At 40.5% G+C, this 26776-nt stretch overlaps 1 protein-coding gene across 3 annotated transcripts in view; it reads left to right on the top strand.

Annotated features, from left to right (window-relative positions):
- Positions 1 to 26776, top strand: part of SLC7A11 (solute carrier family 7 member 11) — a 98664-nt gene that overhangs the window by 30802 nt on the left and 41086 nt on the right. Inside the window, exons 1-4 of one of the 3 annotated variants that reach the window (XM_082237695.1) lie at positions 3084 to 3179; positions 12098 to 12172; positions 15288 to 15414; positions 19254 to 19369. In XM_082237695.1, the coding sequence (XP_082093821.1) occupies positions 12127 to 12172; positions 15288 to 15414; positions 19254 to 19369 (289 nt within the window). In that variant the 5' untranslated portion in view covers positions 3084 to 3179; positions 12098 to 12126. Of the gene's footprint in view, positions 1 to 3083; positions 3180 to 11380; positions 12173 to 15287; positions 15415 to 19253; positions 19370 to 26776 lie in introns of those variants that run through there. The other 2 variants (XM_082237696.1, XM_082237694.1) reach the window with 2 other exon arrangements.

Below are 26776 nucleotides of genomic sequence, written 5' to 3'. Positions count from 1 at the left end.
TGGTCTGTGGTTCAAGATTTTATTGATGTATACATTTATACCTCATTCTGTTCCATTGGGTCAGGGCAGCTTCCAGCAATTTTACCAGCCTCTTTTTCTTTTCACAAACTTCTCACAGTCTAATTATCCACACTTACCTGTCCTCTGTATTTTCCAGGCATGGTCTGCACTTTAAAGCTCCATGTCTGTACACACTTTTTCTGCTCCAGGAAAACCTGTTCTTTAAAGCTGAATTGGAACAAACAGCAATCCATGGAAAGTTTGAACGGATTGAGGGGAAAGAAAGAGGGGGAAACTAAATGCACCACATTATTTCATCTCACCAACATTTTCCTCTTGCTGTTACTTCCCTTATCCCAAAATAGAGGTATCTGACAATGTAACGCTTTGTTCACCTCTGCTTCCAATTTTCAGACCACCAGGGCTGGTGCAAGAGATTGCGATGCCTGAGTCTCCTCCACTTCTTTCTTTCCTTCCTCACCCTGCTGCTGTTGCCTCTCTTTCCCCTACTTCCCTTTTTTTTGTCACTGCGTAAAACTACACTTTTTAGAAAGGTCTTTACATTTATTTATTTAGACATTTACCCCTGGTTTTCTTGATAAAATAAATTCCAACAGTCCATATGGCTGAGTATTGTCTACAGTAGCAATGTCTTTCCAGGGTTTCCGATGGTCTTCCTTAGAACTACCTGGAGATGCCAGGAATCGAACCTGGAAACTTCTGTTTGTCAAGAAGATGTTCTACCACATAGAGATGGTGGTGACAGTTTGCCTCACTCATTCTGTCTCCTGCTCATAGGATTTATGGTTCTTGATGCCCCCAGTAATGTGAAGGCGACCAAGTCTTGCTGGCTTCTTGTCATGCTCAAAGGACTGTTGGCCTTCTATTTTTAAAATGTTGAGGCAAAGTTACACTTAACTACACATTATATGTATCTTATCCCTCAGATTTCCAGAGTAAAGGGTGCCTTCGAGGTTCCCTGCCAATCCCCAACAGACAGGGAAAACTTCTATGGCATCCTGTCTTTAAGATTTATGTTGTCCTGCTCATTGCTGAGTGCTTCCGTGGTAAGTGGCGCCTTCTGTTTTTGATTTCCAATATGTAGCAAAAGTTTATTAATATACATTTTCTTCATGTCAAAGTTGGATGCCATCCTTGTTGTGAATTGATATCATCTATCTCTGTGTGAAACATTTTGTCTGATTCTATTATCTCTCCCTTTTCTGAACCCCCACAATTTAAGATGTGCAGCGTAGCTTTCTCTTTGCAAATTGTAACCATTCATAAAACAAAGTCCTATCATGAGCTCCATTTTGAAGTGTTCTGACATATGAAATGTGTCTGCCTGTGCTTTTAGTTATTTGTCAGAGAGTCCCATTTGAAAGGTTCAGTGCTGCTAATTTGCTGATCTTGTGCTTCCCCAATTGCCTGGCAGATGTTAATTTCAAACAAAGGCTTACATTTGCTCTGAGATTGGAATTCCGTCTGGATTGCACATTAATATCTGAAACATATGACTGACTGAATGACCACAAGGGAGTTTTACAAGCTTTTGTCCTATAATTAAATTCTGACTGGCTAGACTAACAAGATTGTGTCTAGATGAAGGCACATACAGTAGAGTAAAATTATCTGGTTCTTTGAGTTGTAACACCTCATAACCAGCCAGTCTTATTTGATAGTGTAAATGCATTTGGAGGCAGGATATATGTATTGGTAAATTTGCTAATCAGTTATATTGCTGGGCTTTGTAGCAACTTGCTCTTAAAACAACTGTTGTTAAGGGAGAAATCTGATTATGTTAATGCTCCTTAGCAAGGGAGTCATTCTGTGCTAAATGATGGGGGGATATATTAGTTCCAGCTCGACTTCCAGTTCAGAGAGACTGATGTACACGAGTCCCACTTCCTGAAACAAAAGGCTTTGGCTCTTGAACAGGAAAGCCTGTAGCTCATTTTGCTAGTTGTGTAGCAAAGCCATGCCATTGTTATGCAGTAGCCAATGTATTGTTGCTTTATCCCGGGCAAAATTAAAGATGAAGAGAATGTAGATATGTTAATACCACACTGTTCCACTAATGCCCTGTCCAGACCTTGTGCCTGTATAAGGAATGCCAACATGAAGAGAAGGCACAGAGGGTGCACATGCTGCTTGCCCCACCTGTAATATTCCAGTCCCTGTGCCAGTCCCTGCTTGCTCTGCCCCTGACCAGTGCCAATCAGAGCAGCATCCAGGAAGGCCTGGACCTCACGCTCAAAGAGGCCTCAAATTTAGATGCTTGTTAATTTCTTAGCATTTGAGAAGTTTTGCACACTGTTTTTATGCTCATTGGAGCAAAATGAGACGCACCCTCTTAGCTTAGAGCTGCAGATTTAAGCAAAAAGGAGACGTGATTTGGAGAGATGTCAGGTGGGTTTTGGATAATCGAGTCTTACCAGCGCAACTGGATTCCCCCCCCCTCATGCCCACCTCAAATTGGTTCTGGAGAGGGTTCAGGAGAACCCCTAGAGCAGCATGTGAGGGGACAGGGGTGAGGCTTGTTCCATCCAGCAAGTTGAAAGGTTTGCACCGATGGAACGATAGCCATAGCAGTGCGTTGAATTCCTCTCATTGTGTTTTTGTAAACTGATAAAGATTTGTCATATTAAAGAGTATTAAATGTTCATAAATATCCATAAAATATATTGGCCCTGATAGTACAAGATAGTGATGAGCATGTCCTCTTAGATCAGCTCATTGTACAAACAAACTGCTCACTCTTTCGTGTCATTATTTTCATTTTATTATAGCTATGGGCCTTAAAAGCTGGAAGTGGCCTGGGCATTCATGTTCCACAAGTATTGCTGCAGTTGACTCTTCCCATTGCTCTCTGTTTGAATTGCCAAGTTAAAGACGATTCTTCTTTGCCTTTAACACTTAAATAAAATGGATAGTTTCAGGAGTTGTGTGGTTTCTTCCACTACCACAGGATTATAAAGGAGGAAGCTGCAACAGCTGCAATTCCGCATTCTGTGTGATTATTAAAAGAAACACAAGCCTTGTCCTGCATTAAACACATGATTCTGTTTCACCTCAGAAGTCCAGTATGAAGAAATAGGTGTGATGTTGTAACAGCTGCTTGGGAAGTTTATTTTCACAGAGAAGAAGCTGAAGAAAGAAAGAAAGAAAACTGAGGCGAGGTGCAGTATGGCAGATTATCTCTGCAGACTATAGTCATGGAAATACTTGACAGAAGGGGAAGGGCCATAGCACATGTGTTTCGTGCAGAAGGTCCTAGGTTCAATTCCTAGGATTTCTAGGCAGGGAAAAACTTTGTCTGAAATCCTCGAGAGCCACCGCAAAGCAGTATAGACAAATACTGAACTTGATGGACCAATTGTGTGACTCAGTATAAGGCCGCTTCATATGTTCATATTATGGCTGAAATGAAACGCCATTTGGGTGTTGGGTGGGGCTGTTGTGAGGGACTTTATGTGTATGTGCTGAATATGTTACTGGCCTAGCTGAACACTCCTGCTTCTAATAATTGAGTGCCTTTTGCAGGCTTTAATTAATGAGGTAAGTTAAAGCTTCTTTTCAAATGGCACTGCAGAAGGAGATTTAGCACACATAAATATTACACCACTCTCCTGGAATAGCCTTGTAGACCCCTGGGTCTCATTTACCCTGGGCTATATCTTCAGCCTGAGAACAATTATTATGTAGTAATTATAATGGACCATTCTATTCTCTCTTAGGTCCTATTTAAGTCTTTCATCTTTTGCGTCTTCAACAGCTCACGTTGACCTGCATTTAAGGAATGGCACTAAATTTAAATTTGAAAAGACATATTTAAAAATGTTCAGTGGTAGGATGCTGTTTTGAAAGAATATGAAGCTGATTTTTTTTTTTTAAGCTGGGGAAAGTGGAAATGGAAGCTTTAGTGTACAGTGGTAGGGATAGGTGAATCTTCCAATGTCAGTTTCTCTTGGTTTGTCATAGAATTGTAATGTTGGAAGGGATCACAAGGATCATCTAGTCCAACTCCCTGCAATGCAGGAATCTCAACTAGATCATACATGGCAGATGGCTATCCAGCCTCTGCTTCATTATTTTACCACATTGCTGCATCAGTTTGCGCTCTAGAAAGTCCTCACAAAAATTTGCCAGCATCTTACTGCACATTTCTCCTAGTGTACATACTTTTTGTGTGCAACTTCATTCGATATCATTCATTTTGTGTGCTATTTTTACTAGCGCATATTAACATTTTATGAACACATTCCCCTAATATATTATTCCTGAAAATAAAACTGCACCCCCAAATTCAGAGAATTGCAAATTTTGAAGGACAGCTGTCGTTTGTTTCCCTTACTGATTCAGGAACTGCCAATTAGGTAGGTTTGAATTCAAATGAGAAGAGTACTTCATTTCTTCTACCCCTAAAGTGAATAGGGTTAATGATTAGCTATGAACGATTTTAAGATATTGCAATATTGCTTTTTTTCAAAGTCTCTAAATCATATAGCACACATTCCCAGATCTTAAAACAAGTTAGACTTATTTACTTACCACCCACATCAGAAGGAATTTCAATTACCTGGAGTCACATAAAACAGGAACAAGAAAGTAGAAACTTTTTTTTTTTTTTCTAGCAGGCTGTTAATAATAATCTTCTAATCACATAGATGCCAGCATCAAGAAAGATGCTCACATTTTCACCTGAAGAGCAAAATGAGCTTGGTCATCACGACCTCTTAAAAACATCTTGACATTTCTGAGATACAGGTTTTGAATTATATGACTCAGTTCAGGGATCTTATAGTCAAGTGACTGATATTACTTTCTTCCACAGAGTTTTCAATGGTTCATTCATTATTTGAATGCATTGCCAGAAACTGCTACCCATGCTTATTTTTCCTTATATAGTGAATATGTGGTAAAACCAGCTGTGCCCTCCTCCAAGATTCAATTCCATCCGCCCCCCCCATGAAACTCAATATCCCATGGTTATTGAGCATGCTCAGTTCTCATTTGCCAGTTTTGGGAGAAGGGATTTCCTCCCACTCCTCTTTTAGGTTATTCTGCAAAACTCTGAAGTATTCCTGAGCTTGCTGATTATTCAGCGGTCCCATTTTACCTTCAGTCTTATCATCCATTACTTGAGCTTGGTATAAAAGACAGTGATATAGAATGCCATTGACATCAAGGTATTAAAACAGGTTGGTTGATCCTGTGAATTTGACTGCATACACAAAGCTTATCGCATGCACAAGCTTTTCATTCTCTTCTGTGAGAATGGAAATGCTTTGCAGTTGCAATGGAAAACTATTTGCTCATGCTCATCATTTTCCTCTTGCAGAAGAGAATAAGAGGATTTTAAAATTGTATATTTTAGGTGAACATGAGCCACATTGAAATAATAGGTCGTATATTCACATATTGGTTTGGATTTTACGTTGCTCTTCCATTCATGTTTGGGTTGGGGCAACATCTGCTGACTCCCCACTCCATCTTCAATCACCCACATTATTTCCGGATGTGGAAATTCAGTCACAAGGCCCCAGGAGGATATTTTTGTGGGAGGCTGCAGCAGAAAGGATGAGGTGGGAAAACTCTGTTCCACTGACACTCCTGTTCCATTCACAAAAAGAAAAGTATGACCCAACTAATGTGGAATTGATTTCTATATAATATTTTTCAAGGCATTTCTCCTCTAATATTAAATGGCTAAGCAATGAGAATTTCTATTCTATATTAAGTGGTTGATATACAGAGCTACTTCTGTAGATTTGTTTCCCTGGGGCTCTTCTCTCTCCCTCTCCTTCACCTGTCATGGACAGAGCTCCTAAATAAATCATGAGAAAAATATTGGTTCTGTGAATCGACTCCTAAAAAGTAATTGTGATACTTGATGCGATGGCTGCTTGAGACCGTCTCATGGTGACACTAGGCCTTGAAATGGCGCTTCTCTTACCGACAACTCATAAGAGAGGTCTTTCTGAGGTGAACCAAGTAGCCTAGAAAGTGAATGCAAATGTTATTTTTCTCTGTCCTTGAGAAAATATGCTTTGTGCTATATTTGAGACAACAGCAGAAAAAAGATAGACAACTCAGCTATTTTTTCCCCTCATGAAAATTTAAATCTGAATTCACCCCAAATTTATCATGTACTAGAAAAATGATGAAAAACTTTACCCGAGGTTTTCTCCCCTTTTTGGAAAGGGAATCTATTTGAATTTTGTAAATGTGAAGCAAAACATTTTTCACACCTATTATCTGTTATTTGAACTAGTGTTGCATGGGTTTACTTGGTAAATGTGTGGAGTTTTTCAGGGTGGGATAATTTTGGTGGCTATGAAATGCATGAAACAAGAACCACTGAAGCAAAAATGGGTACCCAACAAGCCCACTGTGAGGATCAGTAGTGTAGCGGGTAGGGTGTCAAAGCAGGTTCAGAACTCACTGACTGACCTTGATCCAGGCATGATCTCCCAGCCTAACTTACCTCACAAGGTTGTATCTTACCCTTCAAGTGCCCCAATTTACCCACGACATCCCAGAATTACAGAAGCCATCCTGGCTTTTGATTTGGTCCCAGACTGTCCCATTTTCCCCCTCCAACCCCTCCGCTGCTGAGCTCAGGGAGGAGGATGAGCTGGCACTTGCAGAGGTGCCGCTCTCTCAAGCGAGTCAGCTGACTCCCGCAAGAGCGCGGCACCAAAAGACGTCCATCCCAATTTTCACCAGTCTTCTGTGTTAATGTGCATATACATAAAATAGATTCCATATTGGTCCTGCCTTGAGAACAGTTTCAGAGGTTTCTATCTAGAACATATAGCATCCTCATTTGAGCTGCTTTGCATCTTACCAAAATCCCTAGCCACACTAATTGGGAACCTAGATATAAAATCTTGTATAGGCACGCCAATTATATATAAGCGTTTGGAGTACCATATCTATCTTGCTTGTCTAGTCTAGCCTAACTAGCTAACAAGTTCCACCTGCCCAGTAATTATTACTATTTGTATATTATGGTTTCCCAATTAGAAGATTTCTCAGGAAGTTTTTTTTATTCAAAAAAGAGGTCAACACCTTAAAAAATTTAATATATCTTTTCATCCAAATGTGTTAAAATTGGATGGCAGAAGATTACCACTCGCATCTTCCCTTGCGCCATTTGTAGCTGTGTGTAAGCATGTGATGCTGCTATTATATTGAAATTATTCCCTCTCTCCAGTGCTTCATTTATGCAGAAGCTAAGGAAACTGCAGTTTAGGGCCTCAGATTATGAATTTCAAAAAAATTAAAAAAGTACTACAATTTTTACTACATTTCAAGTTTATATATTTGGTTAAAGGGAAACTAGACAGGAAACAGTTGAAAATAAAGAAAATAGGCATTATCATTCTGATATGACAATAATATAGTTAATGAACCTGAGAAAAGGTTTGACCTAATCATTCATCAGTCTCATGAGTAGTTGACCAGTTGACACATGCATGCACATGGATGTCTTTGTTTCAAATGTACATACTTCAGCTTAATGGCAAAGTGAATGTGGCCCCAGTTTTCCTTTTGAAGTGAAGCTGGTTTGAGGGAAAGTACACTATGCTGCATGATATGTAATTTACATATAAATCACATTTAGTGGGCAATTGCACGTGCAGCTTGTAAATGTGTGGGCTGTATTCATAAGACATCATCAAAACCGCTTTGAGGTTTTATTACATTCAAGGACTGTAGGTCAAGACGAGTCAGTGCAGCACCCTCAGCACAAGGGGAATCCAAGTGTCCACAGGATGTAATATGTTCAACAAATTCTTCTGGTGGTGGTGAACAGGGAAACTATATACAGTGGTACCTTGGTTTAAGAACAGCTTAGTTTTTGAACAACTTGGATTAAGAATGCTACAAACCCGGAAGTAGGTGTTTTGATTTGTGAACTTTGCCTTGGAATAAGAACATGTTTCACTTCCTGTTAAGTGTGTTCCATTTGCAAATTGAGTCCCCCGCTGCTATGGGAAAGCACGCCTTGGTTCACGCACGCTTTGGTTTAAGAATGGACTTCTGGAACAGATTAAGTTTGTAAACCAAGGTACCACTGTACTAATACCCACAGTATAAATACTCTGAAACAAACAAATAAAATATATGAAACATGGTAGCCAGAAGGTTGATTTCCTCCCCACACCCTGATGGAAAACATAATTTGTCTTCTGGACAAATATTATGTGCTTGTCTTTCAGGCTTGGGACACTGTCTAGAGTCTTGAGTCCAAAGACAAATTCTCACATACTGCTGAGGTTAATGAAACTTAGGTACAACCAACTTTATTTAGAATGGAGTTTGTCATCTAGAGAGGATTTAAGTCCTAGATTCTCTTTTTGTAAAAAGTTAACACCACCTTAAAGATGAAATGGCAAATACCATAATACTGTAAGTAAACCAATAAAAAGAACCCCACTTATTTTTTTATTTTTTAATAAGCTTCTCAAAGGTAGGATTACCAGTTTCTGGTAGCTGAGGCTGATTTGGAAATGTCCTAGCAGATGCTGTGGAATATCTTACAGAAAGGGTGGCTTTGTACTTCCTATTGTGGGTTGTTGGTTGCAATTTAGCTGCAAAGTTGCATCATAGCTAACATAACACCACAGCTTAACAATCAATTTAATTGTACATTCTGTTCCATTAGATTGTACATGGATAAAGTTTTTTTGCTCAGAGCATTCCCATCACTTCCCACGTATGTTTGGAAGAGACTGGAAAGAATCCAAGTCATGATTTCCATGTCATTCATGTTCTTCCTCAATGCTTCATCCTTTTGGTAAAGAGTCCCTTAAACTTTTCCACTTGTGCACGTATTCCAACACCAGAAATAGCACCAAAGTGTATGATCAAATTTGTTTTAGGGTTGGCCATTTTTACCACCTAAAGCTTCATACCTTTTGCATTTTACTACAAATGCAGGACCACATGCAAAGTGATAGTGCCTTTGGGTCCCCTTATATGTGGCTGCATGCAAATGGTATATAGTGGTACCTCGGGTTCAGTACTTAATTCGTTCCGGAAGTCCGTTCTTAACCTGAAACTGTTCTTAACCTGAAGCACCACTTTAGCTAATGGGGCCTCCTGCTTCTGCCGCGCCGCCGGAGCACAATTTCTGTTCTCATCCTGAAGCAAAGTTCTTAACCTGAAGCACTATGTCTGGGTTAGCGGAGTCTGTAACCTGAAGTGTATGTAACCTGAGGTACCACTGTAGTGCTGGCACTGGTACTTTTAAGACAGTGGCTCCTGTGAAGCTCAGCTTGTCCATTATTAATCACAAAGGTCAAGAAGTGTGAAAGCTGAGGTTCAATAAGACTTCTTCCAGCAAGAATGGTAGTAGAGGAAGAAAAATTGATACAGTTGGAGGATCAAACTCTGTAAGGAATTAGTGTGATGCGTTTGCTCACAACCCTTTCCCTCCCATCATAATCCGGCATGCATAGTTCCTCACTCTGTTTTCTATTGCATTGTTAGATCTCTCTGACCCTTCCAAAGCAGCAGCATATCTGCTTAGTACTCTGCTTGATTATTATGTAGGCACAATATCTGCCTTTTCTTGAACGATTAGCACCAGCAGTCCTAGGACCACAAGTCTGTACCTCTTTCATATGGTAATGAATCCTTCATTTCCCATTTAGGATTATAGCACTAAGGAAAGCCCATAATTTCTCTGTCTCCCTTGAAACACTCCATTGCATGCCTGCACACACATGAGTAAAGCTTGCTAAATTTGCTGGACTGTCACACTTTTATATGCCAAAGATCAATTATTTTGCAGGGAACTGTTTGTTCTTCTTTATGGATTAGCTGCTTTATGAATTGTTCCTGCTAACCTTTCAGCTAGCAACCATGACTTCCTTGCTTCAGAAGCAGACTGGAAAGCAGAATTACATATTACATCAATGCAAATGTTAAAGGAACACTTTAAACCAGGGCAATAGTCATCCCTACCTTTGAGGTTATATGACTCACAGAGTTCACAAACAAAGACTTATTTGTGATTGCATCAAAGATAAAACTTTTTGTAGATGATGCAACACAAGACGCAGGAAATCATGTGATCGTAATTCATGTCTGGGCTTGAGCTAATTTCTAGATACCGTACAAGAAAACCAAACTTAGTCTCACCTCCTACTTCTAGGCTAAGTATAGGTAACAACTTCACTGCATTCTAAGGCAGTAATGTGAACCTGCCCAAGTACTCTCTCTGTACAAACACACACACTTTTACTTTCTCCACAGTTAAGACATGCACTTTTAAAAACTGCTTCTTCCCAAGGGGGGGGGGCAGAACCTAAGATTTGTATCGATTTGTATTTTTTTTCTTGATTGGGGGCAGCTGCCCACGCTATGAAATACATCAAATTAGGGTGACCTCCCAAGATCATCATCATGGCCCCTTCTGGGTTGTCTGGACAGATGCAACCCCTGGATCCCTTAAACGGGATACTGTACCCTGATTCTTTGGAGTGGGGGCCCCCAACCCCCCATCCACTTACTGTAGACTAAGGATCCAGCCCAATGCCTTGCCTACCGGTGCCAAACCACTTACACCTGCAACCAATCCTTAAGGCCATTCCAAATGTTCAGGAACCAAATGTCATTGCCCACCATTGAGAAATGCACCGTACAGGTTCCTGTTATCAAATGTGATGCCTGGGTGCTGAGTCTCCCTGCCCTCAAGTCATAGTACCGTGGTAGGATAGCTGTGTTCATTTTCTTTTGTGTGCTGTTCTTTTGTGTGCTCCATGGCCCCTCTTCAATTCTGCCTTTCTAGCAGCTCAGACCACAGGATTGTTATTATGCTTGGGACAAATATGCTTGAGAGAGCACAAGGATCCTGCTTCCACTGCATTCAGGAATGCTGTCTCCACTCTGATAGTACTTACAAGAAGAGTCTATAATTCCCAACAGCCACTGGTGTGAGAACAACAACAACCTAGTCTTTTCATTACTGAAGGATCGGGGGGGGGGTATTAATTCCAGGAAGAAAATTAATGTTAAAATCATGGATTTATAGGAGCATAGACACAACTTGCTGGAACTGACTGTGTTGCTAGGCAACATGGGGCAACCAAAGAGGCCAGCATGTGCTCTTGAATGTGAATGTACATGCTCTTTATGCAAAATGTTGATTGGGTCCAAACAAAAATACAATTGAATTAGGTCCAAACCAAAAATAGTAAAGAATGCATACAATCTATGTTGCCATATGATAGCTGGGGTGGGGGGGAAGTATTTGGAAAGAAACAAAAACTACCACATTATCTTTGCTCATTATCTTTGCTCTGTTTCCTCCCCGCTCTGTATTTTGAAAACAGGCATTTGCTTCTCATTAGGAGTCTCTTTAAATATTTGGGTGTGTGCTGATATAGTAAGTTGCTTACTAGAAATCGCTTAGGACTCCTGCCTTTGTTGAATGGGACTCATGTGAGTTGTGCAACATCCTGCTACCGTGACGGGGAAAAGTGCTGAGTAATGCCAGAAGCAGAGCCCTCTCCTATGGCTGATGCAAACCTGGAGAATTTGCATCATCATCACTCAGCAAGAGTAACTTGGTATGACAGGAGCTTATATACAAGACCATGCGGAAGCTGAGCTGGCTTCCAGTGAAAGAACAGCACCAAGCTAGTAGCTGTGTGTGAAAGGGCAGGTGTTCCTGTAGCACTGAGATAGCAGGGGAAAGTAAAAGACACCTGAAGAATTTTATACCTGTTGGCACAGGTGGGTTGAAAGGCTACAGGCAGTGAATCTCTCTCTCTCTGTGTAGAAGCAATTAGCTAGACAAAGGCAGAGAGAGGAACAAAAGTGCCTGCTGGAGAGTTTTACAAAACATTCATTCTTGGAGAGTGCTGGTAGCACTGAAGCATGTTTAGGAAGCCTCCCGGACCGGTAGTCTGTAATGGCAGCTACCTGCAGGAGCAATCTAATGGCAAGTTGCCCTCCAAGTGCAAGACCAAGGCAGCCGAGGGAGACAAAGTGGTTTTGAAGAAGAAAGTAACTTTACTGAGAGGGATTTCTATTATAATTGGCACTATCATTGGAGCAGGAATCTTCATCTCTCCCAAAGGAATCCTCCAGAACACAGGCAGCGTGGGAATGTCCTTGATTGTCTGGACTTTCTGTGGCATCCTTTCACTCTTTGGTAAGTTTGTGAAAGTTTATAATTGATCCTTGGGGGGCGGCAGGTGGATTTAAAAAAATCACAAAACAGACAAAAGTTTGATACTGGAGATCAAAAGCCTGATTTGAGACCCAGAACTAACACTGCTTCGGTATTTGGGGGGTTATTTTGCCGCTTGGCAACCACTGTAAGTTGCAAAGATTGCCATGCGAAACTCGGTACAGCAGGACTTTAAGACCAAAATTGTATTTCTTACGACTCCCTGAAGGAATTGCAGAGAGAAGTCTCCTTTATCACATCATAAAGTTTGCTGTTTGTGTTGGTTTTCAGTTTAAGCTCCGAAGAACAGGTAGCAGCACACTCATAGAGGGGCTGGCAGCTGGGGGAGGTAAACCACTTGGTCAGAACACCTGCGAAATGTACACCTAGATTGACCTAGTTCCCCATTGGTTAGATTCTACTTTTGTATGAACTAAACTTCTTTTGAACTCTCTGGTGTCAGGAAGAGGGAATAAAACAGGAGAACTCTAACTCAGTGATTCCTAATTAGCTAAGTCCTGTGGACCCCCTGTTTTTCAAAAGCCAAGCCATGGACCCCCTACTTTTGAAAATTTTGATATCTCTATGGTGTTTTTTTGTTCTGTCAAAATGCCATGGACCCCCTTGGGTCAGTTGTGCAGACTACCAAATGGGAACCACTGCTCTAACTTATTTGTTTTTTTCTTTAAAAAATATTAAATCAAAATCTTGTTTGAATGATGACTTGGAACCCCTCACTTCTAACCCTTAATCTTAAAGCCAGACATTCTGCTAATGTTTAGAAAAGCTATTATCTTGATAATGGCATCTGTAGTTTGAGCATGGATATTAAAATTGAAATTCTATACTTATTTACCAGGGATCTTGCTGGAGCTTACTTTGAAGTAGACATATATAGGATTGCAGAGTGAAAATATATTCTGGAGCTCTCCGTTTAAGACTAAATGGCCAATGTATATACCAGGTTTTTAAAACTTTTTTTAAAAAAATGATATTCCAATTTTTAAAAAGACTTTATAACATTTATCATCTATATAGATGAAGAAATAGCCTGGTCATATCCAGAACCTCTAAATCTATCAAAGAATGGGCCTCTTGATTGCCTTAATAAGTTAATCTCAAAGAAGCTGCAGTCCCGCATGACCTTAGGTATTACTATTAGCCTAGACGACTTATTTTCTGGTATTAGGAGCAGTGGGTAAATGAGAGGGGAGTACAAAAATCTCTGCTCAAGAAGTGGAATATGTGAATGTTGCCCTGTGTCAACTTACTGTGCACTTGAAAGATCAGAGACAAGGCTTTATCCACCCTTGCAAAACATTTTGATCAGAATTAGAACGTATAGCTGTTGGGCCAACAATAATCTACAGGGCCAGCATAAGGGCCAACCTCAAAATAATTTCATTTTAATCAGTACAGGAGATGGATTTTGTTTCTATTTATGCTACGTTCTAATTGAGCATCAGTGTCTGGGAGTGATGTGATTGGAACAGATGAAATCAAATGCATTCTTCTTGCGTTTGTAATGCATAAATTTACAATTTTGTGCTAAATTCTCTTAAAAGTATTTGGCCAGTAAAGGTCCTCTTAGTGTTCTCTGCACAGCTTTGACAACAATTTGATAGACACTGCCTTCACACTGTTTCATCTTCCACTCTTCTTCCTCATGGATTATGCAATAAGAGATCCAGTTACAGAATTCTTAAATAAAAAAAACAAAGCGCAGGTAGCTGTGTAACCCTTAAATGCAATTCTTTGAAGTTAATTTTAGAGGAAAACTTTTAGATAGCACTGACTTTTTCCTCAGAAAAGGAGCTTAAGTTGATTGGCATATGTTAAATAATTCCACTATCTGTATATACAAAATTGGTCTGCTAACCGTTATGTAGATTGAAATGAAAAGAAGTAAAATTTGAGATGCAAGTGACTTTATCAGGTCTATTGAAATGCTCTGGTGGCCCTTAGATGTGATGCTTTAATAAATACATTTAAATGTAAAAAGAGAGAGACTGAAATTCTCAAAAGTAGCCATCAGAATATTCAGTGAAATTATGAAATAATGTTAATGCAACCCACTGATAAAAATCTCCAGTAAAAGGAAAGATGATTCCCTGTGACAATTTTACAACTGATTTATATTGATTATGGATTGCATGGGTTATGAATGGAACTCTATTCAAAAAAATAATAACACCCAAATTAATATAATACAGTGGTACCTCGGGTTACATACGCTTCAGGTTACATATGCTTCAGGTTATAGACTCCGCTAATCCAGAAATAGTACCTTGGGTTAAGAACTTTGCTTCAGGATGAGAACAGAAATCATGTGGCGGCAGCGGGAGGCCTCATTAGCTAAAGTGGTGCTTCAGGGTAAGAACAGTTTCAGGTTAAGAACGGACCTCCAGAACAAATTAAGTACTTAACCTGAGGTACCACTGTATTGTTGACTGTATTTTGTCTCCTAATCACAAGTCTTCCCTTTTTCAAGACAATTTGAATAATGGCCAACTGTCTGCAGAGGCTCAGGGCACCCACAATTAATTGTATGAAGTAACACAATCAACTGCAGGACTAGTAGTCCTGGTTGGAAAGGGATGTTTGCACATAGTTGCTGATTGTGATTCAAAATAAACTGAGCAATCCTAACCCCACTTATCTGGAAGTAAGCCCTGTTGAATTCAACGGGTCTTATTTCAGAGTAGACTTTGTTAGAATTGTGCTGTTTAGTCATACCCAGAGAAGTCCCATTGAAATGAAAAAAAATCATAGAATTGGAAGGGGATCCGTGGATCATCTAGTCCAACCAATGGACTTAAGTCCATGAATCTCAGTGTGCCTTAGTTGGATGCCACCTATTGTCAGAAGATACCGGTAAGTCAATAAATAAGTTGTTGTTGTTGTTTTTTTAAAAAATCTCCTGAAGCATTTGCATGAATAGGCCTTGTGTAGTTTTCATGGGGTGTGGAGCTTGAATGTAAGCAAATGCCATTGGGCTACATGTATGCTAATAAAATGTATGAGGCTGACTATTCATTATAGATAAGCATGGCTATCTTTCAGAAATGATGCCTTAATATTAATTATAATTTTGTAGGTGCGCTCTGTTATGCTGAACTGGGCACAAGCATAAAGAAATCTGGTGGGCATTATACATACATTCTGGAAGCCTTTGGCCCTCTACCTGCTTTTGTAAGAGTGTGGGTGGAACTGCTCATTATACGGTAAGTCAATTCTGTCTGCATCTTTTGTTTTGTTGTCTTGTACTCCCAGTATGCTTTTGAAAGTCAAAAATCAATTAAAAATATGGTGTGCGTGGACATAGCCCAGCTGTGTTTTGTCCCTTAGTTTGTGCTTCCTGTTCTTGCTTCCCAAGAATTTCCTTTGTGACATAGTTGGACCGCTAATTGTTAATTTGTAAAAATTAAGAAACTCTAAAAAGCAATATTTTTAAAAATAAAAAATGCTTAATTTTGTTTGCTCTAAAAAGCTGAAGCAGAACATTAATAATACCCAGACCTCATGTTGCATCATAATGTTGGTTTAAAACTATCCAAGCCTTGTAATTTCCCCCCAATAAATCACAGTGTCTGCTGGCTTTTATGAAACTTACTTGCAGGTAGTAATCATCATTTTCCGGCAACTCCCCTGGTGCATCCATGAGACATGCACACCTGTGCTTGATTCAGATTTGGTCAGATGGGGCTATACAATATGAAAGAACCCTCCCATGTGTCTATTGCACATGGAATTGTATGCATGCAGAGTCTAGCATTGTGGCAAATATGGCTAGGGCTAACATTTCAATATGCTTCGTGCCTCCATTCTACTTCAATATAGTATTGACTATGTAGTAATATTTCTAAACCCTGCCTTGGAGTCTTTGGTAGAAAAGAAGCTGTAAATCAATGCCCTGCTTTCTCTTATAAAAGGGAGCCCCACTGGAAATTCCAATGGGTTGGGCATGGCAGGTTGTGGGAACTCTGTGGGTGGGCACAGTGTTTTAGACCACAATATACACCAAATGGTGACAAGGAAGAGGGTGACTGATGGGTGTTCAGGAGCAACATCTGAAGTGGTCCTGAACAAATTTAAAGCTTCACTTGTAGGTGTCTTTTAGTAAAATGTGAAAATCTATGTTAGACTGAAATTGTGTTCTGTTGCCCCAGGGTGATCTGAGAATATTGCACTTCCTCTAACACTTTATTCCCTGTGTGAAAAAGAAGTAGAGCTGGCTAAACTGGTTTCAACCTACAAGTTCTCCCGCCCCCTAGTCCAAGAGATTCCATTTTTATAGTCTTAGTGGCCCATTTACAAGATTGTTAACCTACAATTTACACTGCCAGTTGGCTTAGTAAATAAGCACAATGCCTCGTTATGTTATGTGAATTGCTCAGTGTTTACTATGCTGTTTAAAATAGCTCTCATATCACAACAAATACAGTTTGAGCACCTGTGGGAGCTAACAGGTTTATCTGTAGGCAGTTTAGCTTGTGGATATAGTTACTCTAATTCTGCATCTGAGGAGCTTGTGTTACTAAAGATAATCCATACAAGTGAAACAAATATGCGTTCTCATTTCCTCTCCCTCTCCCGCCCCATGTCCCATGTATTTACGTAGCTTATTTTAGTTGTTCTTATTGCTTCATACGCCCACGTAACAAGCTGTAGCAATAAAGGATTTGGTTAACAACAATTGTGCTCAGTCACTCTGAATGGGATATATATTTGAGGTGCGTCACTCTCCTGGGAACACACTGAATTGATTAGCAAGTGTTAATCCACACCCAACACAAAACAAATAAAGGCAAGATCCTTTCAAGCCACAATATGGCATGCATCCTGGGATACATGCTTGTCCAGATCTGCAGTTATCAAGAGTGCCTCCCCTGCCAAAATAATGCTTTAAGTTTCTGCTATAAATTGATTGGCGTTGTGTCAATAAATTTGGCATCTATTTATTTTTTTAAAGGATGAGTCAAGTACTTTAGCATAGTATGCAATGTATATAAGAGAGCCCCAATCCTGGCTTTGTTTTTATAAAGAAAAGCAGTTTTGTGAGCCTGGAATTTGGAGCAAAGAAGTGGGCAGGGACTGAGGTGCTTAACTCTTTCTCCGCTTCTACATTCAAAATAGCCTTAATGGGGAATCATTTTCAGCCTGAATGCAACTCTCCGGGTGTCATTTTGACCCTGAGGACCCTGCCCAGCAGAGCCGTCTTTCCCATTGGTGTTAGTGGTTCGTTGCGCTAGGGCGCGGGCCTCTCAGGGGTGTCCTAGAGAGTGGGGGAGCTGCGCGGCTTTGCCGGCAGCCTCCCCTTTACCTGAAAGCCCACCAGCTGCGCCCCACCAACTATATGGCTGGCGGACGAGCAGCTTCCTTCCCAAGCCTCCACAGGAGGAGAGTGATGCCTGCAGAGGCTGTGCGCAGCTTCCCTCCCAAGCCTCTGCGTCTGCTAAAGGCGACCCTGCTCCCGGTCGTTGTCCTCCTCCTGCTTCCTGGCGAAAGGCAGTGCACAGCCTTCTCGGGCTGCCTTCCCAGACGCCCCAATGCCAGAGAGCATGTCCGCCAGCACATTTTCCTGCATGATCGCCGCCACCACGCTGGGGATCGGGGCGGTGGGGGAGGCAGAGGACATTTTCTACCACCCCCTCCCTTGTTTTGGAGTTGCTGGGGGGGCACTAGAGGGATCTTTGCACCAGGGCACTAGATATCCTTAAGACAGCCCCCCTGCTCAGTTCCCTAATTGGACGATAAGGCCATCAGCGGCTACAATTCGTATCCTCTGCCTTCAAGGTCCTGGGAGCCATGCATGTGCATGAGCCCTGCTTGAAGGTTTCCCATGAGCATCTGAGTGTCCACTTTGACAACACGACGCTGGACTAGATGGGCCATTGACTTTATTCTCCTGTTCTTCATACAGTTCTTGAGTACCTTTGCCTGGCTGGAATTTGTCCTTGGACTGTAATATTACCTCTCACTTGCCTGTCTCAGCTTCCACCTAGCCAAATCAGTTTGCGAAGACACTTCTAGCTATGGTTTCTAGTTTCTCAAGACACTCAACACACTTCCTCCACTGAATGTAGCTGGGTTAGTCAATATGCCACCCTACAGATGTTGGACTACAACTGCTATCTTGATCATTGGCTAGGGATGTTGACTAGGGATTTTGGGAGCTGGATTCCACAACATCTGTTCTTGCTTTGTTTAAGAAAAGGGTCTAAACCAGAATTGGTTTAGAGCAGGAACCAATTCTAACATCACACCAAGCCACGGTTATGAAACACCATGCCCTATAGTGTTGGCATATGTTCTATGTATTTGAATTCTACGTATTTGAATTCCAGCAATTGTTTATAGCAATCGGTTTCCTCTGCTTGTAGATTTTTGTGCAAAGTAAGTTTCTTTAGGGATAGTTCCTCATTTTAATAAGGCCTGGTGACTGTGACCATCACAAAATGTAGAAATGACGCTTATGAAAACCTGAAGATTATGAGCCAAGAAAAAGTCCCAAAAGCACAGGAATCACAGCTACCAAGAGCACAAAAGGGAGAACAAAAGAACTTGTTCCTGTTTAAATGAATTTCTCATATATATATATATATATATATATATATATATATATATATATATAATCATTTTTAAAAAGAGTGCAAAAAACGTTTTTCTGCTTGGCAGAAGGGTAGTCACAATAGTTGTGTGAGTTATATTTTCTGATGTTACAGTGTTCACGTGACTAGACTGTTCACACAAGCAATTCATAATTGCAAATGTTATCCAGCCTTCATAGGATGAATACCTTAATGACAATGTCCTAAAACTCTGGAAGTAGGGATGGGCAAATCTATTAATTTCTGTTTTTCTCAGCTTCACATATTTTAAATGTTGTTCAGTTCTCTACATTTCCACATCAGTTTGCAATCATGAAAATTCACCAGCAATTTGGCATGTATAATATATTTGACACAGCCTGACATGTCATGTAGGCATGTATACTGTAAATAATCTCCATATCTACCTGTAAACTGACCAACCTTTCCCCCCCTTTCTTTCTCTATTGCAGCCCTGCTGCCACAGCAGTGATTTCCCTGGCATTTGGACGTTACATGTTGGAACCATTTTTTATCCAGTGTGAAATCCCAGACCTTGCTATTAAACTGATTACAGCTATGGGAATCAGTAAGTATCAGTTTTTAGGAGAAATGGGCTGAAGCAGGTGAAAGGCAGAAGAAAGCAAGAATAAATTCTGCACTCAATTAATACAACTCATACGAGACAAATTTAAAATGTGAATTTGTAACTGAATTGTTTTAATAGTCTTAAAACAGACTGTTCTCAGAGATACTTCATGATGACCAAGGGGTTTATATTTGAGAGTGGGAGACAATATGAAATCAAACACTCTTGGTAGGAGTTTGAGTTTGAGTGGCTGGGTAAGGCTTTTCTTTTGAGGTATGGTAAAGGGTGAAAAATAACCCAGCAGCGTAGGCAAGGTAAGGTACAAATGCAGAAAGCAGCAGCTGGCTGATATCTTTTATTCAGACTAGAGAACTGACCAGATATGGCAATGATACTTATTAGATAGGTGAAATCTGTAACTGGAATTACTGAATCTGTCAGACTCAGAGCTTTCATCCCTAAATCTCCTAAAACAGCTTCTTGCTGAAATAGAATAGCTCTGTCTTTCTGGCCCACTGTCATGATGGTGCAGGCAACAGGGAAATGATGTCTACTCTTTATGATCCAAGATGTGGGACACTTGGCACATGGCACCTGGATTGTTTTAGATTGCCTGGAAAAACAAAACACGTTAGTGGTTGGCAAACATTAGCTCAGCTGCAGAGTCTGAAATTTTGTGGCTTGTTTAGCACTGTAGAGTTTATGGCCTACTATTGTAGACTGGGAGGAACCAGCTATTTAACTAGTTGAGATGGATTGGTGTGTCCAGAGTGATGAAGACTCATTGAGAAAAGCTAGGCCTATGCTGGGCAGTACTTGCTTACACACTTTCAAGGGCCAGTCACACAAACTTGTGATATTTTCCCACTCTCACACTTAACCTTCCCGTTTAGTGTAAAGTGAAATGAGTAGGTCACCTTGTAGTCACAGGTGCATCTGGGGGACTCAGTATTCCAGGCCCCATGGTGGTGAAGTTTCCTTTGTCAGTAGAGTATTAAACTTCTGATTATGAGCCTAGTCAGTGTTCAGTATTTGGAGGTCAGCAGTGCAAATTATGGGCTATGGATACTAAGTCCTGTCTGTGACCTTTGATATTATTGAATATCAGTTGTTTCTTGACCAGTGTGGCAGCTGACAGGTGCTTCAATATTTGCTCCAGTTTTTACACACTTATCTTCTTCCCAAGCCCCAGCAATTATGCAGAGACTTGATATAGGGGTGAGACTGAATATGAAAAAGGTGACTGTAACTGAATCCAGTAAGGACTGAAATATTAATGTATTCAGGCTATGAAGAGAGCATGGCTACTTGGCATAAAGATGATTTTGGTCTTTTTACGGAGGCCACTACGCAACATAGATTCCACATGTGCTCTAAAGCAGTGTTTCCCAACCTTGGGTCTCCAGCTGTTTTTAGATTACAATTCCCATCATCCCTGACCACTGGTCCTTCTAGCTAGGGATGATGGGAGTAGTAGTCCAAAAACAGCTGGAGACCTAAGGCTGGCCAACACTGCTTTAAAGTCAACCTCTGGCCATCCTCTGTTGAGCACAATTAAATCTTCTTGGGTTTGACATAGAAAGTCAAACCTTCAGTCTGGATATATCTCAGAAATCCCCTTGTTCCACATATCCCTTTGCCACAAGACTGCAATATTGCATTGACTTAATATAATGGCAACTGGACCCAAGATTGGATGAACTAGGGCCACATTTTATTAACAACATCTGTAGGAGAAATGAAAAGAACTGGAAGCTATACTTTGAACAGATCCATTAAAATCAATGGAACTTAAGTTAGGGCTTGATATATGTTCCATTGATGTCAATTGACCTACACTAAGTGTGAATAAATCTGGATCCCTAGATTACATCTTTTGGAAATTATATAATTACGTCCTGTGCAAGCGACATTGCCTAACAAGTGAGCAAAAGGGCAAATCTTCAATTTCTGTTTTCCAGCTGCTGCACATATAGTTTATCTATCTATTACAGAACCCTTTGTACTAAGAATATGCCGAAATAGTAAGCTGGGCCCTTATATTAACAGGTATTACAAACAGGCAGCCAGACCCCACATTAGAAAGGAAATTAAAGGCATCAAGAAGGAGTGAAGTCATGCAAGACAATTCTAGTTACACAAGGAAATGCACTCATTTTGCATTTTCTTCAGTTGGATTGTCCTTGAACTTCCAGGTCCCATAATTATTTGTGAGTGTGCTTTCTCACCAACCCAAAATGTGGAGAGAGAATCAATACCTGACCACCTTATTCCTCTCTTAATTATGTTAAAACCTAAAGGCTCTATCTAAGTAATTGAATTAAAGTTATGAGCTTTAGAGGTTAATGTGCAAAATATTTCATGGAAAGATAATAGTAAAACAGATGTTTGATCCTGCATTTGCCCCTGGGACAGCGTTGGTGGCTGGATGCAGGAAAGGATTCCATTGTAAACATTTGCCTAGTGTCTTTAATTTGACCACAATGTGTGTATAATTTGGAATGGGATTTCATCACGATTAATTTAATGGGGCAATCTTTGAGATAAACCAGGATTACCATATGCGCCTTAATTAAAAAGAAAGAATCAGTATGGCAGAAAGGTGGAGTCCTCCTAAAACAATGTCACCTGAGGAGGGAGATAGGAGGTAACAGCAAGTGGTTGGCATGGAGACCAAATGAGAGCCTGGGAGTGAGCTGGAGGAGTTGCTGCTTCAGAATGGAGTCTCTTTTAGGAAGCACTTTGAGAACAAGGCAGGCCGCTGTCAGGAAAGACACTGAAAGATGTGCATGAAGAAGCGATTATAGTAAGGTGAACTGGAATGACTCCAGGATGAGGCATGCTAAACCCTGCAGGGCAAGCCTATTTGCCGTTGGAGAATAAAATACTGATCACCAAATACAGTAGAATGTCAGCCCTGCTTTGAGCACACAGGCAAGAAGAAGCACTACCTGGGTCCCTTGAGGTAACAGCACTGTTACCTCTAATGAACTGGGGAGGTGAATTTGCTATGGATCACTTGCTGAGCTAAGATAATGGTTTGAGAATTAGAATAAACAGGAGACCCACTAAGATAAACCAGGGATTTCCAAGCTGCTGCTCTCCAGATGTTGTCAGACTACAATTCCCATAAGCCTCAGCTCTTGTGGCCAATAGTCAAGGTTGATGGGAGTTGTAGTTCAGATTGTCAGCACATGAATTACTGTGTCTAGAATGTCCTTATCCAGAGGCAGTTGCAATTGGTGCATGATCTTCCATTGGTGAATGTGCCACAGAAGCAGCTTGGGGTGAATCAGTCAGACTCTACCCTTCCCCCACAACAAGACATCAATCCTGATCCTTTAGGACAAGTCAGATTCTGTCTAGAATAGTCTGAATACCACCTCCATAGTCAGACAAACTTCCACAAGCAGTACTTCTGTTTGGATGCCTGATGAATTCAATTTTTGTAAATTCCAATTTGTACTGTTCTGTCCTGATCTTCACTTCCTTGACTCATGTGCAGATCAGTACATATTTTTTTTTTTACAATTTTGCAGTTCTGTGAATCATGCAATACAGTTTTTGGCTCACAAAAATATCAAAATATGTTTACATTTTTTTATTTGTATATTTGTGATAGAAAATGTTGTTATTATAGATTAAAATCACTATATAAATGTTAAGTAGCTCTATTATTTTTTTTTGGCAGTGCCCCATACATATCTTTAAATACAAAACTGACACATATAAGATTCCATAACCATTCCATACTTTTCATACTTCCATAAATATATTCTATGTAGTTCTTTGTACCCCTACCTTGGTTTTTTTAGTTTAACATACACACCCACACTCCACATTAAACTTAGGAAGGTTGTGCAAACTTTGCAGGTGGATGAACACACCGATGTAGTTATAAAAGCAAACCCCATGTGCTGTAATATTAAATGACACCTTTGCCCTCTTTTTATGACTAACTACAAAGCCACAACAGAGCAGCCACAAAACAGGCTGGCAGCCTCACGACCAGTTTGAACATGGCAGAACTTACAATAAAGCCTTGCTATAAATACTGATAAACTGTTCTCAAACAGATGCTGGCTTTTTCATTGCAATAAGCATGACTCACTTAAGAAGAGTGATTTATGATTCATTCCTTGGACTGCTCAGAAAGGAGGCCACAAGATGCTGTGTGAACTTTTGTCATCCACATAACTCAGGTTCTTGCTGGCTATTAACTAACGGAAAATCAAGCACATATTTCTGCAAGGCAGGTCGCTGTATTGAAATGTTGCTACTAAGTGCTCATAGGAGCAAAGATGCTTGGATTACTCATTCATCCCCGAGTTGTATAACTGTTTTCAAGGCAGAGAAGCTGAACTCTTTTTATTCTGATCTTTCCTTTAAAAGACCAAGTCGGTGTTTAAAGTCCTTTCATACACTTCACCATGGCTTCTTGTCAGCCTATATATCATTGTGCAATTAGCCTGAAAGAACTGTGTTGCTAACAGATATTACAGTTTAATGTCTTTTCCCCTCAGCATATTACTGAGTCGCTGCTTCTCTCCCACTAAATCAGCATTGGATTCCCACACCTCTTTCAGGGATCATCTATATTTCTGTAAACACCCCCCCCTGCTTTCCCCCGGGAAAACCCACTGCTTACTATTGAATCGGAGCAAACATTCCTTGGGTTTTCTCCAGATTGACGTTCACTCCAATTTCATGCTAAAGAGAAGGTTTTACAGGGGAAAGCCATTGGACAAGCTGCAAACCACTTGGACCCAAGGCTTCTTGACTTGGGACAAGTGTGGACAGGCCCTTAGTTTGTGGCATTGTAACCAAGGATGTATTCAGTTGTGAATCTAAAGAATAGTTCAACATAACAAACACAAGGTTAAATTAATCCTGAGGTTGTGAACTCTGTTGTTTCATGTTGAGGAAGCTGGTGGCCAAGTTGTGTAAAGAAACACCACATGCTGTACACCTATAAAAAATTCCTGTACGTGTGACGATAATTGTGAATCAATATTCTGGCAATATGAAGCATTACACTAGTTCAGTATTTTTAGTATGCAAGTTCACAGCCTCCATCTTGGGTAGTCTGGATTTATAGATCTAACCAGGGCAGATACACAAGGCTTCTGTTGTGTCTGCTAATCTCCATGACTCTGCACGAATCTGTCTGCGCAGTAAATGTGATGGTGGTTTTCCAGTTAACCCAGCCTTCCAGTTAATCCTGAATGAGTAGCTGGACGGAAGAAAATAAACAATATTTTCTTTCTTTGGCTACTGATTGACCATTAATTGCCCTTTTCTTTAAACATAAGGATTAAGTCATTTAATTATATGCACATTTGTAACAACCAAACAATCACTTCTCTGGGCCCAGTGCAAACTTCTAAACATGTTATTCTCCCCCTGTAATCCTTTTTCTGTTTTGGAAAAATTGGAGATTGGCCGGTGTCTTTTTAAGATTTTGTTGCTGTTGTTTCTTTGGTTTAAGCTCCTTAATCTGACTGCCTACTTTATATTTATAGCTGGTCATGGCAGCATTGCAATGTATAGAATATATTTATATTTATACATGAAGAACAGATTCCTCTAGGCCCCTTCACACATTACTCTAGTTCAGTGATGGGCAAACCTGGCCCTCCAGATGTTTTGGGACTACAATTCCCATCATCCCTGACCACTGGTCCTGTTAGCCAGGGATGATGGGAGTTGTAGTCCAAAAATAGCTGGAGGGCCAAGTTTGGCTAGTTTAATACAAGGTGGACTGCACCACTTGCCCTATTCCAACATTGCATGGTTTCCTCAGCCCTGCCATTCATGCACTGAGCAAGGACAGGCTGCTTGCATAGACTTTCCCTATGCAGATGTCCATGCTCATTGTGTTTTCTTGCTCTCTTGTGGCTAGCCAGATGCCACTGCTCATTCCTGCTTGCCCTACATCTGCACCTGGAATCCTTGGGCAGCTCCCAGGGCCCCAGCATCCTAGCAGTGACCATGCTGGTATCTACCCTGCCTCCCTGAATTCTTTTCCCCCCTGATTGGTCACTCTAGGCATCTAGCTGCCCTTTTAATTCCCCCAAATACCCTCAGCCTAGCATCACTTTGGAAGACTGTGAGAAAGTAAAAATGTAGCTACTGTGCAACCAGGTATCCTCATTATGGCAGAGGAGGAGTGTAATTACTAGGGATGTTAGAGAATTCTGACTGAAGCAGAAATGGGGGCAGAAATCGCCACTGTTTGCAAACAACTTTTCAGCTCAGTCATCATATATGACATCCCTGACGTCATATATAATAGCATCAGGCATAGGGCAGGTTGCTTGACAAAATGTCCTGGTGGGTGAAATCAGTGTGTTTTAGGTTAAAAAAAATTATATGTTTTTTTTAAAAAAAAATGTTTTAGATGCCTTGAGTCCTGGTCTGTGAAGTGGTAATTATTATTATTATTATTATTATTATTATTATTATTATTATTATTAAATAACAACTACAAGTAATTGTATCACCATGCAAATAGGGTAGGGAGCAGTGCGTGTGTCTCAGACATGTGAAGGCACTTGAGGTCACCTGCTTGCTAAAGCTAAGCATGTCTGGACCTGGTCAGTACCTGGATGGGAGACCACCTGGTAACCACAGGGAATTCTGCCTTAGGTTCTAGAGGGAAGAAAGGCAGGATACAGATGCAAGAAAACAAACAAATTAATTCATCAGATGGAAACATATTTTTTTTTAAGTCATTCCCTCTGCCCAAGAAACTCTGGGGAATTCTTTCCAGATTTCCCAGTGTTCTTTGGAAAATGTCATTACAGTTGAACTGATAAAAAACTGATGTAACTTAGTAGGTAATAGTCTTTTGCTTATGTACTTATTCATACTTAAGAATATGGAAGTAATTCAGGCTCCCCAAGAGAGCTGAAAGGTTCCTTATAACCACCTTGCTGAATGCACATTCCCCAAGGCATCTCTCTAGAGGAAACCACACAGAACCTTTAGGAGAAGAAATGAATGTGAACATTGAGCCCAAAGGGCAATGTTTTGCAGGGCCCATAATTGCGAGGATTTGGCACTCTGATTGTTTTATTCCATTGTTCAATGTTTTCAATGCCATACAAATCTGCAGTTAAATCAAACCAAAGATTACAACTGAAATGGGAAAGTGACATTAATTTTCAGTTTAAAGGCTGAGTTATACCAGTTCATCAATTATCAACACTGAATGGTTCTGCCAGGAAGGAAGAAACTTTAATATCTGCTGTTGAAAGCTTGCAAAGAGATTTATGGCTGGTAGAACGGCAGTGGTGGTGGGGGGAAAGGAGTGCTTTAGCAAAGGCATGTTGAGGAGAGTGGGATGATGAAAAAAAGTGTGTGGCAAGAAGACTAATGAAGGAAACGTTTATAAGGGTAACTCCA

This window comes from Podarcis vaucheri, assembly GCF_965113315.1.
Source record: "Podarcis vaucheri genome assembly, chromosome: 9".
Taxonomy (NCBI): domain Eukaryota; kingdom Metazoa; phylum Chordata; class Lepidosauria; order Squamata; family Lacertidae; genus Podarcis; species Podarcis vaucheri.
The sequence above is the reverse complement of the archived record's forward strand: the minus strand, read 5'-3'. Positions and strand labels throughout refer to the sequence as shown.